Source organism: Azolla caroliniana, unplaced genomic scaffold (assembly GCF_043228905.1).
Source record: "Azolla caroliniana isolate FFs.n. ecotype wild unplaced genomic scaffold, voAzoCaro1.0.p SCAF_9, whole genome shotgun sequence".
Taxonomy (NCBI): Eukaryota; Viridiplantae; Streptophyta; class Polypodiopsida; order Salviniales; family Salviniaceae; genus Azolla; species Azolla caroliniana.
Window position 1 is genome coordinate 21108845 of NW_028230444.1, and position 18989 is coordinate 21127833.

Sequence of the window (18989 nt, forward strand, 5' to 3'; positions counted from 1 at the left end):
GGAAAAAACACTAGTGTACTATGTTATAGAAAGCCCTTCAAATAATTATATTTCATTGACTATAATGAATCCAATAAAGAACATATTCAAATGTCACAATCCATACATCTATCCATTGATGCAAATAATGCATCTTCTATAGCACCAAAAGGACACAATAAAAAGGGCAAGTCAATAATAATCAAAGCCAATCAAATAATGTAATGTCATTTTGCTAGGAAAATAGTGTTGATGTACATGAGATCAACCAATAACATGATTTTCAACATACAAGTTGCTTTCGTAAAGATGCGTTTTTATGAGAAAAATATGTGCACATCATCAACATCATTGTATAATCATCTTTGAATTGCATCGTTTTCACCCCTTGGGGTTGTGGATTTGTGGATTTGTAAAACTAGTTTTTTGAAGTGAAAATGATGTGTACCACCATATGTTGAACCCAAAAAACATGAATGATTTTTACGACGAATATTAGACACATTACATTAGACTTGGACTCACATCTTAAGCTCATAAAGATAATAGTTGCCTCTACCTATATGTTTGATGTGAATGCTTGGACATTGTGATTTAGTACATAATATCTTGGTCTTTTAGGGTTTGCTCCCCATCCTTGCTTTTTTAGAGTATGCATTAAGCCTCTGAGTGGGTACTCATCCACCTATTTGCATTAAAAGTGTCCATCCAATGTGTGTTAAGGCCTAGCCACCATATCACGCTATCTTGTGGTTATTCTCATCTATGATGTTCCGAGAATCAAATTCAACGCATGAAAATCTTCATTGTTCTCTTCGGCTCTTTTCACACAATAGAGGAAATTGTGCCACTTCCTTGGCACTATGGGTTGGGAGGAACACTTCTTGTGTGGCCTACATGACATGAGAAACACATGAAGTGGCAAAGGAAATGTATTGAGTATGAGTAAATATGGGTCACATACTAGGGATCGGCAACGGTTCGGTTTAGGCTTAGCCGGTTTGGCCTGATCCAAGCCAAACCGGCTAAGCCTAAACTGTTTACGAGATCTCAAACCTAAACGGTTTGTACAATCTCTCCCTCCCACTCTCTCTCACGTCTGTGGTCTCGACTCTCTCCCTCCCTCCCTCCCTCTCCCCTCTATGTAGTTCCTCTCTTTCCTTGTTTTTTTTATCGTAATTAGCTTACCCTAGTGGTAAGTCGATAACACTACAAGCATTGTGTCTTGGGTTTGAAACCCAATTTTCTCACCTCACTGTTATATACTTCATATATATCTCTATTTCACTAGATGCCACTGTGGAATGTAGGGGTTGAACCCATGACAACCTGGGGTCTCCATTGGGCAACCTTACCAATTGAGCTACATCCATCTGGGCTCTCTCTCTCTGTCTCTCCCCTTTGTGTAGTCTCTCTCTCATTCACTCTCTCTCTCTCTCTCTCTTTCCTTATATGTTGTCTCCCTCCCTCCCTCTCTCTCTCTCTCTCCTCGTCTTTTAGTTATGATGACGGGATAAATACTCTATTGTTGTAAACCAATTGTCTCATGGGCCAAATTTGGCCTTAGAAGACGTTAATACATCTTTCTTTCTTTCTTTCTCTCTCTCCTTATATGTTGTCTCCCTCCCTCTCTCTCTCCACGTCTGTGTAGTTCTCCCTCCCTCACTCTCTCTCTCTCTCCCATTGTCTGTTTAGTCTCCCTCACTCCCTCTCTCTCTCTTTCCCCTTGTCTGTTGTCACTCTCCCCCTCTCTCTAAAGTTTATAAACGGTTTAGCCGGTTTGGCAAGGCTCGAGCCAAGCCGAGCCGCTAAGCCGTTTTCAAGCCGGCTAAGCCAAACGGTTTAGGCTTGAGTCGAGCTGTTGCCGATCCCTATCACATACCACACCAAACATGTGTTAGGTTACAGTCATTAAGATAAAGAGAGATTATAATTAGCAACTAATCATCCGAATCTCTATTAGGTTAAGTTAATTGCTCGTGATTAGTGAAAGGAGAAGCGTAATGAAAAAATCATTGGAGAAACTGGTTTAGAACCTCATGAACCAATCCGGAATTCCTCGGTTTGGATGAAGAATGCTGCTCCTGCTACCTTTGCAATGCATGCATCTAACTGTAGATGCTCATGGGATAGTGTCATCCATGGCTGCATCAGACGTGGAAACCTCAGAGATGCCCTGGATGCCTTCAAAAGCATGCAAGAGGCTTCCATACAACCTAGTTGCTTTACTTTTATTGCCTTGTTGAAAGCTTGTGGTAAGCTAAAAGATGTAGAAAATGGATGTATTTTACATGCAGAAATCGCCACAAATGGATTGTTGCAAACGAATCAATTCATTGGAAATGGATTGGTCGATATGTATGCAAAATGTGGTATGCTTGATAAAGCCAGAGATGTGTTTCGTACTCTACCGTACCGAGATGTGGTCACATGGACTGTGTTGATAGGGGGCTATTCACACCATGGTCATGGTGAGGAAGCACTCTGCTTGTATGACAAGATGTTGCTTGATGGCATATATCCAAATGCCATTACCTTCTGTTGTCTCTTAAAAGCTTGTGGAAGCATCCAAGCAGTTGATAAAGGGACTGAAATACATGGTCACATTGATAGAATAGGGCTTCTTGAATCAAATCTCTATGTTGGTAATGCCTTGGTTAATATGTATTCTAAATGGGGTATGTTTGAAAAAGCAGGGAATGTATTTGAGATGCTACCTGTTCGAGATTCGATCACATGGAATGCATTGATTTCTGGTTATGTTCAATTGGACCATAATGAAAAAGCTTTGAATTGCTTTGAACATATGCAATCCGAGGGTATCGCTCCCAATGCTGTGACCTTTTGTTGCGTCCTAAAGGCTTGTGGTAATGTCCAGACATTAGATAAGGGTAGAGAGATACATGATGCTATTGCCAGGAATGGGTTTTAGGAACAAATCTTTTTGTCAGTAATGCATTAGTCAATATGTACACAAAACGTGGGATGCTAGAGAAAGCTCGTGAAGTATTTGACAAGCTTCCATGTCATGATGTCGTCTCATGGAATGCACTCATTACAGGATACACTGATCATGAATATGATGAGGAAGCATTAATGTGCTTCGAAAAAATGCAACTTGAATACATATCACCTGATATCATTACCTTTTCTTGCATCTTAAAAACATGTGGAAGCATGAAGATCATTGATAAGGGCAGAGAAATACATGATCATCTTGTAACAATAGGGTATTTGGAAAAGCATCAAGAACTTGGAAGCACGCTTATAGATATGTATATAAAATGTGAAGTGCTCGGTAGTGCACAGGAAGTGTTTGATACTCTTATAATAAGAGATGTTGTTACTTGGACCACACTCATTAGTGGGTATGTTCAGCATGATCATGGCAAGGAAGCACTTGATCTCTTTAACCGAATGAAGGTCGAGAGCATCTCTCCTGATAATATCACATTTTCTTGCATCTTGAAAACCTGTGGCAGCATGGGAGCTACTGATAAAGGTTTACAAATACATGCCGGAAATGTGAAAATGGGTCTCTTGGGCTCAGATTTGAGCTTTATTAATGCATTGCTCGAAATGTATGCAAAATGTGGATTCATAATGAATGTAGAGAAAGTTTTTGATAGTGTTTCAATTCATGATGTGGTCTCGTGGACTTCACTTATTTCAGGATATGCCCAAGTAGGGAAACTTGAAGAGGTTCTTCACATATTCGATAGAATGAGAACCCAACATAATATGCCAGATCCAATTACATTTGTTAGTGTGCTTAATGCTTGCAATCATGGAGGTCTGGTGGATGAAGGGCAAATGTATTTTGAGGCTATGATTAAAGATTATGGCATCACTCCTACACTCGAGCATCACACATGCCTAGTAGATCTTTTTGGCCGATCAGGTCAGTTAGAAAAAGCTATAATAGCAATGGAGGAAACACTATTTTATCCGAACAGTGTGATGTGGCATGCTATGTTGGGTGCTTGTAGGAAGTGGGGCAATGTAAAGCTCAGAAGTGGGGCAATGTAAAGCTTAGAATATGAGTGAGATAGATGGATAGACAGATATTTAATTTAATTTTCGCAGGATCTATGGAATGAGCAGAGCCCATCTCGAATATTATTGGAGTAACACATACTAATGCAATATTTGATGCCCTTGTAAGGTCATCATAAACTTTTTATTCCCTTTCACTTACATCTCTCCACAAGGACTTGGAAGTTGGAAGCCAATCAAGAGACAATGTATTCACGAGAAAAGAACTCTCCGATGAAACAAAAACACATCCATGTTGTGCAACAAAAATTGTCGACAGGGAGAACACCTTATGGGGAACTCTTTAAATTCAAACCCACCCTCAGGACTTAAGACAATATAAATCAAATGTTGCCCGATAGTGAAGGGCCGGTTGAACAAAACAAAATATGCAGAGGTTGGTTGACAATGCATGCAGATATACAAAGGGATTTAAACCTTATCCAAGGTAACTATGCCAGCCAGTTCGACTCAACAAGCACCTCCTCTGACATAACACTTAAACACGGTAACATAGAACAAAGTTTAGAACTCTAGGACCGATCTGAATTTCCTAAAACTACCCAATCATACCGTGTTAGATGTGAAAGCGACATGTTTGATGCACCGCCTTGCAAGGGTTCTTACTACTTAATGAATTGCAACAATAATGCACATGCCGTAGGAAATTTGGATTGTATACTTAGTGGGACAAGGTCTGAAACTATGTTACTAAGGGTCTGAAAATAAGCATCGTAATTGAAAAACAAACTTTAGTGAGAGACAAGTTCCTAAAGAAGTTTGACTCTATTGAACACGAGTTAACAACAATAAAGGGAGCATCACACATCTCTTACTAACAAAAGTTTACAGCCAAACATCATTAGGCCAGGCAGCACCCTTCAACGCCTATAGAAGATGGAGAAATAAACCTCCTACATTCAAACATTTCTAATGGCCATTTGAGGAAAAAGGATTGGGTGGATCCTAGGGTGAGATCAAATACCCACCCTAGATTCTCTCCCCCAAGAGCAACTCTACTCAAATCAAAACCTTTTTGTATCTCTAAACTCTATACAATATCAATATCCCTGATGGAGAATAAAATCAGTTATTTATTGTCGATGAGGAGGCCAATTTTGACCTATGGTACCAAATAAACATATCATCTTGAATGTGACTCCTTGCTAAGAAGACGGGTTATTACCTTGTTGTGAAAATAATGCATGCGCATATGTGTGCACCCTTTTTTGGTGGAGATTTGGTGAAGATTTGAGTGATATGTGTGTATGTATATATCATATATGTATGTATGTATGTATCTATGTATGTATACATCTAAACGAATGGTTTTATAATATTCTTGGGGTCGTTTTATATTCTCGAATATAGCGAATATTGCGGATGTAGAATACCACGAATATTACGCATGAATCAATCTATGTACATATATATATATATCTTGGAGGGAGTGTGTATGTGGAGGTTGAGGTGAGGTAGCACGGTGAGAAGTGGGGGCATTTCGGTTAGAAAGTGATGTGTCTATGGGTGAGGGGGTGATCGATGACAAGAGGCAAGGGGCAGATGATGAACCAAGAAGGTGGCAAGGGATGGAGGAATGGGGGTAAAAAGGAAAAGTATTATGGCAAAAGTAAAAGAAAAAAATAAGGAAAGAAGGGAGATAAGAGAGAGAAACAAAAACAAAAAGGAATAAGTGAAAAAATATGTACAAGAACCCATGAATTTTATGGTTTGCAACCCTATGATCTGAAAACAACAAGATAAGGAGAGGGAAGGGAGAAACCACAACTTAAGTGTCTCATGGACATTGGTGTTACTACTTAGTCTAAAGAGATTATGTTCATGGCGAGTGATTGTTCCTCTAAACAACCACAATCTCTAATGTATTGTGAGATTTGACTATGACTGACATTTTCGAGGGAAGCTCCATATAGGTATCTTGTTTGGAATGGCATGTTGAGGTTAAACATGGGTGTTTGGATGCAATTGCCAAGCTCAATGGTACAAGTCAAAGGTTTTTTCATTGTAGACCCAAGAAGTGGCATGTTTGACAAACCAGTGTGGGCATTGGTAGAGACTAAAAGGTGAGGGGTGGTCCGACACAAAGAGCATTATGTGGCAACTCAAGATGAACGCGAGGGCCAAAATTGAGTGTTACCTGTAAAGAATCAAAAGATGGATTCTTGTGAAGCAGAATAGATGTGTGTTATGTGCGTATGTGTGTGTGTGAGAGAGACACACACACAAAGTATACGAAAGGTAGATTGTATTAACAAAGGAGAAAGACTCAACACTATACAAGGAGGGAGGAGGGTGCTTTATATAGTCACCCTCTCTCTTCATTAACTATAAGACTCATGGCGCATGGGGAATGTGAAAGCTTATAAGTTATGTGCCATAGAATATGATTCTATGACTCATACTAAATGCTAGAATACAAAGTGGTGACATAATGGTGACATAATGGTGACTCTTGACCGTTGGAGTGTCTATTCACTCTCAAGGTGAGTTCACACACTAGACCAAGTTGAGCTTGATTCTCAACACCTTCGTACAAACTTTGCACTTTCATGGTTTGATGGGAGATTGATATCAACTAAGGATGACACAACGAATACATCACTCATCAATGATGAATGAGGTACTAGCTGAACAAAACAATGTGCATGGAGGTTGGTTTATCTCTAGGGTAACATAACTAAACTTGAACCAAGACACGTGTGAGCCAGCTAGCATGCCAAATACATTGGCAGAAACTACAACATGAACATGCCGATGTAATACTAGAAATTAGAATAATAGGACAAGAAATGGATTGCCAATATGATTGATTGCTCAAAGGAATACAACCAAACTAGTACAACACAAAATCAAAGTAGCATTACAAGAATGAACCTTGGAATGATACAACTATTAATAAAGCTAAATCTATATATTATGATCTTATAACACTCAAATGTGCTAGATCACCTTTGGAAAAGGCTCCCATGCAAAGGTAAGTATGCTAGACCAAGTATTACACAACACCTATAAGTGAAAACAAAAACATCCAATAAGAGACAAGCCAACAATCTATTAAAGTGAACCAAAATTCTTGAGACTCATATAAGATACCCACACCTCACAAAAACCTTGGGTGGCCATACAAGCTATACATGCATTAATCTCCCTAATGGAAAAGGAGAGATAATCCATACAACCCTCTTAAAAACCAATTAATGACAATTGTGAGTGTGCACAAATTAGCAATTTGGTCTTGAAGTTTACATAGTTTGGTGATGCTTATAACCACATGGAGCACTTCAAACGAAATCCTCAAGCTTATGAGCTTATTACAAATGTAATGTGTTTATGACCTTCAAGATCACACTTGATGACTAACCTAACATGTGGTTATAGGTTCGTCAAGGTGATATGCTAAACAAATTCAATTATGTGGAGAAGTTTTATCATTGTGTGCTACGTGAAACCTATTGATCAACTACTTATCACTCAAATAATGCAAGGGAGACAATGTAAGCTTACATCATGCATGCCAAAAGCATGCATAATTGATGCAAACCATAAGATAAAATGTAAAATGACAAACTCGTGAGTTGGTTTGTCAAAGGGTTATGTGATCTTACCTTACCTAATTTCTTGTTTGTCGAATCATGTAGGTCCTTTTTTGAAGCTTACTCCATGGTAATGGTCATGAAAGAGTCCATGATTAGACTCTAGAGCAAATCGCTTGTAATGTGAAAGGTCGTCTTCGAGGGTAGGGTGCTAGTAATGGCATCTAAAATAGATTTGGTTTTTGTTTAATATTTTGAGAAATAACTATCATCAAGGTATTTCCCTCGAAGGCGATCTAAAATATTAGATTTTATTTCCGTGAAACTAAGCATGTTAATTTCTTTAATGTGACTAAGAGCATCTACAACAGTGTTCATAGAACCCTTGCGATACCGTATGGAAAAATCAAAATCTAGCATAAGGTCAGTCCAACAAACTTTATGACCAACAAGATCTGGTTGGTCACAAAAATACTTCAATGATTGATGGTCTGTTGTAACCACAAATTTTTTTCCATAAAGATAGTGCCTCCATGTTTTAAGTGCATGTATTGCCGCAAACAACTCTCTCTTAAACCGAATACTGAGATTAAGTAGCATCAAGCTTCTTAATTTCAAAAGCAATAGGGTGGCCGCTTTGATAAAGAATGACACCAATAGCATTATCACTAGCATCGGTTTCGATTGAGAAAGGCTTAGAAGGGTCCGATAATAGAAGAGAGGGAGCTTGACCCACATACTCTTTGAGTGTCTCAAATGATTTGTCAAGTTGTTCATTCCATGAAATTGTTTTGGCGGACTTACGTGGATGACCTTTTAAAAAGTTAGTTAATGTCGTAGTCAATTTGGAATAGTTACGAATTGATTTTCTTAAAAATACAAAAAATCCTAAGAATGATCGCAGTTCATGAATATTACGAGGAATGGGCCAAAGTTTAACCTTTTCAATATGAGAAGGTTCAATTTCAACGCAACTTTTGAATGTTTTGCATAGAAAGAGTTGTCACTCAACTTTTGCAAAACAAATTGAACATGTTGAGCATGATCTCACAAGGCACAACTATATACCAAAATATCATCCAAGAAGAAGACAACAAAATCACCAAGTTGATCTCAGAAAATATCATTCATCGCTTGTTGGAATGTGACTGGAGCATTACTCAATTCATGGAGGCCTTCGCCGGAAGGTCTATCTACTCAGTCGGTGACCTATATTCTAGGTACGATCACAATGTCATTTAGATTGATGCAATAGAAAAAGTCTAATCTCACTCTTAAGCTTGCAAGCTTGGTAACATGTGTTGTTATTTCACTTTAGATTATATTTATCATTTGAATTATTCTCATGCTATTTTTTGGCCTTTAAAGTGATGCCAACAAGAATACCATTTTTCAATTGTTCAATAATAGGATCCCAATCCTTCTTCACTTCATTTATAATAGACATACTTTGAGATACCTAACATCTCTTATTTATCTAGCGTGGAATCTAGTTGTCCATGAACCCACCAATTATATTGAGGTGCATTATGATTAACTGTTCATATTGAATCGTAAAGGCATATATATGGTCACCAAACTCAAGAATCTTAAACCAAGTTGAGTCCAATTTACATTGCGCCAACCATACAATTTATTTTCATGTTATTGTTTGGCCTTTTTTACTTAATGACTGCTACTAAGAATGTCTTTTTTCAATTGTTTAATTTATGATTCCAGTCAATCTTTACTTCATATATAGGCGACATAGTTTGGGATATTTAAAACCTTTTTTTTTCTTAAAAGAATATACTCCATTAGTTAAAAATGACATACAATACACAACATTAGACATTACCTACTTCTATATGGGCTACATCACTTATTTATCTTACACTAAATAGCCCACATGTTTGTTCTCCATGTTTCTCATCTCATCCATGCCCCTCTATCATCTAATGGGAGGAGGAAACAACCATCTCGGTACTACGTACTGCCATTGTATATCCACTCCAATTTTTGCAACCATCGGTGTAGTACACCATTGTTTTCTGAAATTCAACCTCATTAATTTTGAAGCATCATTTGTTACATCAATCCGATGATATTGGGCCCTCAATGTAGTTATTAATGTGTGCCATATTAGCTTAATAGGTTCTGTAGGAGGTTGTTTGTTTGCTGAAAATACCCTGGTACATCTTGCACTCCAAATGTTGGACCATATGATAATGGGTGCTGGCAACATCCATAGATCTCCAATTTTCTACTTCTGGCCATTACTTGTAGGTGCACTGTTACCAGGGATCAATTAAAAAGCTCCAGTGTCCCCTTTATACATAGTTGTACATGTGCTATCAAATTTCTCTATGTCATCATCAAGACAATTCCAACAAACATGGACTCCCCAATTGAGGGTAAATGAGCTAGAGGCATGGCAAAGAAATCGTAATTCCCTCTTCATACAATCGTAGCCTCATGACATTCCTAGAGACAATGGGAAATGCTTTCTAGTTGTCCACATGCACTACATCTAGGGTCTACATTGGGCAAGGCTCTATGCACAATAAGCGATGAGCACATCATTATCTTGCGATCACCACTGTCTTGCCATATCATTTTCTAGAATTTAGCTAATCTCCTTTCGCTAATGCCCTCTTGTATCCAGAATTTATGAGCTACAATATATATTTGTGTTCTTGTTTTAGTATAATTTACCTCCCGATTTTCGTGTTGTACTTGAAAAATTGCACCAACTTGACACCATCACTTTGACTTTGAGTTCTCCAGAAATACATCGCGGTGTCCCATGATAGCTTATTTGAATGCCCTTCTATCGGCTAACACATTGTCGTTGGTTTGAGGTTACTCAGCTCGGGGTCAACTATCATATCCTTTCCATTTTTTGCAAGCAACCAGATTGGCCTTTTAGTTTGATAGGTTGGTTGCTCACATATTACCATTCTATGCTCTATTTTGTAGTCGCATGCCTCATTAGATCCGACTCTCATTCCCTTAATTCCAATTACATAATTTTCAGCATCAATAAGTCTTGTCCATTCCATTTCAAAGGGACATACGGTTGCATCTTCCAAGATTTGCCTGTTGCATGCAAAGGCATCTGTAATTCTCATTAGCATGCATTTACCCCTATTTATCCTCCATATTCTAGCCTTTTGAGAGGCCCACATCATTACATAGAAATCTCTTCCAATCTGCCAGTGTATTCCCTTGGGCATTGATTAAATTGGTCAATTTGAAGCTTGCTTTTTGTCCTATCATCAGCCCATCCACATCTCTAATTAGTGGGTTCCAAACAATAAGCATGTACATTCGAGCATATGCATTATTTCTCCACCTACAAACAATTCCCTTTCTTATTCCTTGCCATGCCTTCATAATTCCAACAACACATATACTCTATGTACATCCCCGGTATTTGGGTCGCATTTCTGGCACAAACCCCCAAAAAGCGCCACTTGGCCAACTTCCATCGTGTCTTGGCAACCACATCTCCCATCTGCTTTGCTAGAGAATTTTCCAAGGTACTTCAAGTGGTTGCAAGTTCCTAACCACCAATTTTCCTAGCAAGCCCTTCGTTTACAACACAGGATATCTAAAACCTTTTGTTTCATCTATCTAGTATGCAATCTAGTTGTTCATGAATACATGAGAGACATAGGTTCAATAGGTTTATGTTTGCAAACTGATCATTGGCAAAGATGTGGAACGACAACATGTTCATACTAAATCTCAAAGGCATATATCTTCACCAACACACTTGGAGCAGACAAATAGAACCACATGCCAAAGTTTGAATTGAGCACACAGGATTCAAGTTTGTCAATTAAACTACATGCTACAATTGAAATAGGAATGTGACTGTTGAGAAATCAAGTTTGCCATTAATTGTGTATGTGAACATACCCCAACCCTTCATGACCATGCATAGTTGCAACAATATTGTTGTGACACGAGTCATGCCACGATTAACCGCTTCATCGAAAAGCGTTAGTGAAAAGTACAACACATAGTCGAAATATTATTATTATTTGTTACTCATTTCATCACTGAAGCGCCAGCTAAAAAATTAGATTGTTTGAGATAGAAACCAACAAAGGGTGCACTAAAAAGATTTATATCGAAACTAATATCATGTCTAAGGACACGACTCTTGATTCTTAAATCTGCTTTTTGAAACTGTCTTTTCACGTATGCTCAATTCAATAGAAGTGAGGTCTATCTCCTTCTCATCCACATTTACATCACAAACATGCATGCACGTAAGAATTGACACACTCTCTTGCTGATAATCTGTGGGCAGTTTGGTAGTGTGATTATATGAGTTGTCATTAGCAAAGGAACTCTTGTCGAGTCAAACCTATAATGAATGGGTGAGGGAAATCACATGCCAACCTTTAATGGCCAAGGCATATGTATGTACATAGCATAATATGGGTAAAGATGCTACATAAATAATAATGTGGGATGGTAATGTACATTCCAGATAGAGTAAGTTAGATATATATATATATATATATATATATATATATATATATCTATATATATGGGTGTCATAAATTAAGTTATAGATATTTATTTTCTCTTACCGTCCATACAGAGAGATAAACAGTCAAAACGTACCTGTTTTTTGTTACTATTATACACAGGCCACACGTCTTTTTTTTTTCGGATAAGAGAAACCGACCATGTCTTTTTCTTTGTGGTCTCTCTCTTTCTATCTCTGTTATCCGAAGAAGAAGACGACGGAGGGAGCCACGAATCACGTGTAGGGTTTCTATACACCCATGACCCTATATAAATCTCATGGCCTTTCCATCAGCCGCAGCAGCTTCATTCATTGACAACCCTAAACCCTAAACCCTAAATCCCAAACCCTAGCTCCTAGACCCTTGTCTCCCCCCATCAATGGCGACTATCGCATTGACAACTTCCCTTACATTGGTGTCGGGTGCTAGCTTTCCGCGCTTCATAGCACTCCAGTCGGTGTATGGGCTGGCGGGTTTCTACTTGGTGGTGGAAGTGCGAGGCGGGGTACCGTACCTCACCTTCACGGCCAGGACGAAGTCCCGTATGGTCGCCCATGAGGTGCTCTACAATGCGGACGAGACAGGCGTGGCAATGGTCCGTGCTCCCAATGGCCGCTTCTGGCAACGCAACTCGTCCGGCTACATTGTGGCGGATCGCGAGACCACACCCTCGAGCCCCACTTCCGACCCCGCGTGCTACTTCAAGCTCTTCCGCAATGCCACCGGACACCTTCTCTTCCAATCCATGCTCGATGACACGTACCTCAAATGGCTCAACCTCAATTCCGTCCTGAGTTCGTTCCATGCGTCCGCGTCCGGCATCTCCGATCTCGATGCCGCGATCCAAGACACCTCGGCCGTCGACTTTGCCGTGGTCCTTCCTCGCTACATCATGTTCTTGGGCGACAATGGCATGTAAGTTTATCTTATCCGTCTTTGTAGCAAGGTTTAAGTTAAGGCGCACACGGCACCTGAAAATGAATATCATGATGATGCATATTAATAAATTTTGTCACAATATTTTAAACATTAGAAATAATGACCGTTAAATATAAATAACAAACTTGTCGAATATAAAATAAAACGAAGAAAAATTAATGTAACCACATATAGTATTGTACCAAGTATTCTTTTGATGCGAAAGAGATTGGTTAACACTACAAACATCCCTACGAGCTCTTCTACCTATAAAATGTAGTCTCTCTTTATTATTATAATTTAGTCTCTCTTTTTGTCATCGAATTAATATATATACAAAATTGTTAGTGCTTTGTTAAATTCCAACATAATTCATTTATTGAGACCGATGTATAAGGTATGTGGAAAACCACTATGAACGTGAGGAGAACTGGCTCAAGTTCAAGAGGGACAGCCCCCAATTGGGGTCTACTCACGAGATCATCCGTCTTCTCGACGGCAATGTCGCAGTGCGTAACATAAACATCAATAAGTTCTGGTGACGCAGCCCCAACTGGATTTGGGCGGACGTGGATAAAATCTCCGATGCTCTCAATAACAAAGATTGCCATTTCGATATCCTCAAGCTCAGCAGCACCATGCTCGCCTTCCGCTCTCTCGCCAACAATCTCATACTCAGGAGATACACCGAGTATTGGGAGGACATGCTGTGTGCCAATGGCGGCAGTATCAACGATAGGACTACTCGCCTCATCGTGAAGGAAGCCGTGCTAAATCGCAAGCTCTTGAACATAAAGTACCTGCTCAATCTGGCGGAGGTCAGCGAGATCACGCCGGTTCTTGTAGGATCGGGATCCATGTTCAATGACACCGATCTCACTACAGATTTGCAGGTCCAAGTTACTCTCACTCAATCCGTGTCCAATTCGCAGATGTGGTCCACATCGAACACCTTCAGCACCTTCTTCTCTGTGGGCTTCAGCGCCGGCATCCCGGAGGTGGTCTCCATCAATGCCAGCATCTCCGTGGGCACCCAAAGAACCATCTCCACAGAGATAGGTTCCACCATATCCAATTCTCTCACATTCCAGAGCACCTACACCGTCAAGGACGTGCCACCCCGAACCGAGGTGAACTTAAAACAAACTTAAAACACCTTCCTTTCTGTTGCAATTCTCTAGAATATTCTAACAAAAATAAACTTAAAATACCTTCCTTTCTTGCAATACTTCTAGAATGTTCTAGACACAACACTTCTTAATCCATCTACAATGTTCAAAACACCACCGCCATATTCATTCCTTCTAGTCTAGGAAGTGTTTTAGATGCCATACTCAATTCATCTAGAATTCAATCCTTCTAGACGAGCCGCCATACCTTTGAGATCATAATATTTCTAGAATGTTCTAGACACAATATTTCTCGAAAGTTCTAGATGTCACTTTAATTCCTTATAGAATGTTCTAGACACCATTTTTAATCCCTATCGAATGTTCTAGAAACACACTACAAGGGTAACTCCACTCTCCCGACTCCATGCTCCTTAACTACGTTTGTTTTTCATTTCTATTTTAAGCATTTGGGTGGGTTTTGATGGGTGTAGGCCAAGGTGGAAGTGCAATGCACTACTGCCAAATGTCGTGTCCCCTTCACATACACGAGCAAGGACACGCGCATCGATGGCATTGATATGCCTACAGTCGACAACATTGATGGCATCTTCGAAGGCGTGAATGCTTTCAACATACGTGGCATTGTTACGACGGTCAAGCCAAATGAGAAACCCAATGAAGGCACAACAAGAATCTTACAATTATTACTCTGAATGTAACAATGATGGTAGATTCTCGAATAACTTCTCAACCCTAATGACACTAGCTTCCTTCGCGAGGTAGCGTCGGCCAAATAATAAAAACCTTTCTACTTTAGATTTCTATGTTGCAACCTTTGTGGTGTTGTTTTAGCCACAACATTTAATAATATGTTGCCAAACTTATGTGTTTAATGCTTGTTCTTATGTTTGTAATTTCTTCTTCATTTGAGTTGAATGTGATCGGCATTGATATAGTGCATTATAATTTATCCCATTTGTGTGTTGACTACATTGGATTGACTAAAATAAATTTCACATGAGCTTGTTGCAAATTTATTCTCCATGAGAATTTCTCAAAGTGATAGAAAAATATGAGCAGTCTCCATTGTTAGAAGAAGTACAATGATATGTAGTATGTAGAGTTTGTACATTGTGCAATACAACGGATTGCACGAAAATGGCAATAGTGTGTAGTTCGATAATGGATCAAGAGGTGAATAATAAAAATATAATATTTAAAAGCAAAAAAAATCACTTCAGTTACTTTAAATGGTAAGAGGTATCCATGGGAGTAAAAAGGTCAAGGGTTTGAATCTAAGGTTACAATAAAGTGAAGAAAACCTTTTTGACAAACAATCAAATAAAGAGAGGATATCACGTTAGACCCCCTCTCATGAAAAGCAAACAAATTCTATTTATAGATTTAGACTCGTAGATAAATGAAATGAAAAGGAATGAGCTTGGATAATCTAATGGATGGCAAAAAGACCATCACCATAGCTTTGGAACCAAGTCAAAACTTGTGTATAAGGACACTTCAAAGGGTATTCCGCAATATATATTTAAAGCTTTGAGTTAAAGGGAGAAAACATAAATTATGGCTGAGGAGAAGTGAAGAGAGGATAACGAGTCATGAAAGATCATGAAGAAAATAAAGAAGGGGCTAACATAAACCTAGCATTTGCAAACCATACACACAAGACAATTGTCCCCCACATGAAAGCGATACAATCATTGAAGCACTTAACTATGAAGAGTATTTGCCAATACACATGTCAAGACTATTTGCCCCTACATGAAAGCAACATACAAGTCATTGAACCACTTTATTGCTAGATAAAATGGAAAAGAGAGAGGCGAGGAGATCAATTTAGAGGTCATGGAAGAGGTGGATGAGGCAAAGCATCAAGGGGGAAGATTGGTTGGCACCTTGACAAGTGCCACAGATAGATTGATAAAAAGAAATGAAGTACTCAAGAAGGTTTATATTAACAAGGAGAATGTGAAATGCAAAACGTAGCATTACAAAGAGTCACAACTGACTTAACCACTCTCGAACAGAACCGGTTCCGAACTCCCTGCGCAACAGGCTATACCGGCGGGACAGGACATGGCAATCCAGGAACCGGTGATTCAGTTGTCTACATCACCAGCACACCAGGACCAACCAGAGCCAGAGCTGCCAAGTGGTAACCAACCGGAGCCAAAGTTGCAAATCGACGTAACCAGACAAGACCTGCCACTAGCAAGTGCAGAAACCAGCCAACCCTCTGCGCGGACACAGCAACAAGGCACCGACAACCAATGGCTACGGTGGATCGGTGAACAAATAGCCCGAGTGGTCCATTATATGGAGGCAGAAGAGAGAGCACAATTGGACCGGTTGCTAGCCACAACCGGAGAACTAGAGAAGGCCCGGTCAAGGATCCGGAGCTTGGAACAAGAATTGGAAATAGCCAGGGAAGAATTGGTTAAGATGGTCATAACAGGACCCCAGCAATCAGAACCGGTGGCTCCGGTAAATGTACAGAATAATGAAACATCGACAACTGTACATATAAATAAGACCCCGGTGACGAAAAGAGTTCTAGATACAGTTACGACGCAAGCACAAGAGCTTGCCGTATTAAAAGAAGAATTGGCCGCACAGGAAGCCTTAAGGGCCAGAGAACGAGACTTGAAAAGAGCAGTGGAGGAAGAACAACAGAAGACTGTTGACAACCTCCGCCGGGCAGAAGAGAACCTGCGAAAGGGACACCAAGCATATGACCGGCTTAAGGAGGAGAAAGAAAAATTGCTGCAACAGAAGGACAAACTCCAAAGGATGGCGGAAACAGAGATAGAAAGGCTCAAAGAAGAGCTTCGGCAACAAAAGGACAAGGAAGACCGCGCTCGCTGCCAAATCAACTAGAAGCTGAAGCAAAAGACAGAAGATTTTGACCGCCTGCACCGGGATTTTAAACATGTAGATACAGAGTACAAGAGGCTCATCACCGAAAGCGATCGACAACAAGAAAGGATGATCGAGCTCCGGAACGAAGTGCAACTGGCAGAGACGGCATTAGCGGAGGAACGGTCTGAGAAGGAAAAAATATTAACGGTGTCGTGCCTCTCGGCGCCGGATCGTTACGTGAGTCAGGTGGGAACCGCTGGGGTTTTGGACTAGGAGAAAGGAGATCGTGAGATAGAGATTAATTACAAGTAGATAGCAAAGAGAAAGATAAGAAACTCGTGAATCACACGAGTATACTATATTAATTGGTACTTAGGTTGTTAAGAAAGAAGTAGATGCATAAATCGTGAATCCCACGAATAATTTTTATATTGATCAATACTTAATTCAAAATAACCAACAACCTTATACATCTTTCTCTCCTCCTTATATAAGGACGGAAGAGGCTAAGCACAACTTCTTGCTTTTCTAAAGTGTTCATGCCCTCTAAATGTGCATGCGTAATTTTATTAGTGTACATATAAATAAAGTTTTCATGCATTCTAAAAATGCATGACTTACCTTTTAATAAAGGTAGGCGAAAATAAAGGTTTTATACGTATTAAATCTATATTTGAAACACTTAGAATAAGTTAGTATAATGGTAAGGTTGGAGTTTGATTGCGTGGAGTTGCAAGGTTCGAATCTTGCCTTATGCACATAATGGAAATTTTAATGTTTCTTTTATTTACAATTGTGTCTCTTCATCCCGTAAGAGACTCTCACCGGCCTTCTTCATCCGGCTCTTTCTTGCCGATTCCTCCTTGCCGGTTCCTCTTCGTCCGGTTCTCACCGGTGTCGTGCCTTTCCGCTCCGGATCGTTTGCGTGAGTCGGGTGGGAACCACCGGGGTTTTGGACTAGGAGAAAGAAGAATATGAGATGAGGCTAGTAATGAATAGATTATTAGAAAGAGAGATAGAAATTTCGTGAATCCCACGAGTGTATTGTATTCGATTAATCAATATTTAGATAAGAATATGTATTTAGATTGAAAGAAAGATATAAGAAACTTGTGAATCCCACAAGTATAGATTATATTATTTTCGTGAATCCCACGATTATATTAATCGGTTGGTGTTTTCGGAAATATATCCAATTTCCAAATATTTCACACACCTATTACATTGTAGTGATGGGAGAGACTAAGCATAACTACATGCTTTTTTAATCCTTGCTTTTATTTGCTAAATATAGTGCTCATGCACGCTAGATGTGCATGAGTCACTTTTTAGTTGCTTGCGTTTTTCTATAAAATATTCACGCACTCTAAAAATGCATGATTTACCTTTTTAATAAAGGTAGGCGCAAATAAAGCACTTATAGTTATTAAATCTATTTATAGAACACTAAAGATAAGGTAGCATAATGGTAAAGTTGAGGTTTGGCTACGTGGAGGTACAGGGTTTGAATCCTGCCCTATGCACGTGATAAATATCTTGATATTCTTATTTTATTTATTGGTGATAAATATCTTAATATTCTTATTTTATTTATTTATATGTAATTAAATCGGTTATATTATTTTTACTTTTTCACGTAGTGTACGAAATACACTACGACACCGGGTATTTCATTCTCTATTCGGATGGACAAAATGCAATTTCCACGTAGTGTGTGAATTACACTACGACACTCACCCCCTCTAAACCCGCACATCCTCCGGTATGTGCCGAAGTTCCCGAAGTTCCATATTCGCCTCCATCCGTATCGCTCTCCGAATCTTCCCTTATGTCGACTATGAGTTGAAGTCCACTTTCTTCGCTATCCGCATCACCGCGATCTTTGTCCGGTTGCTCCTCATTGTCGGTCTCGTCTATGGCTACATAAGGTTCGTTGTTAGTCCACTTCTTGAAGATCTTCACCCGTTTCCCTGCTATAGGCACTCGTAGTA

General features: G+C 39.4%; 1 protein-coding gene and 1 pseudogene across 1 annotated transcript in view; both read left to right on the plus strand.

Moving 5' to 3' along the window:
• The first annotated feature begins 1924 nt into the window (after positions 1–1924).
• Positions 1925–5251, plus strand: LOC147860586 (pentatricopeptide repeat-containing protein At3g09040, mitochondrial-like; annotated as a pseudogene).
• A 7159-nt stretch (positions 5252–12410) lies between these two features.
• Positions 12411–18989, plus strand: part of LOC147860587 (uncharacterized) — a 44429-nt gene continuing 37850 nt past the window's right edge. Inside the window, exon 1 of the mRNA XM_087324475.1 lies at positions 12411–13009. Coding sequence (XP_087180601.1) covers positions 12474–13009 — 536 coding nt within the window. The 5' untranslated portion in view covers positions 12411–12473. The remainder of the gene's footprint in view (positions 13010–18989) is intronic.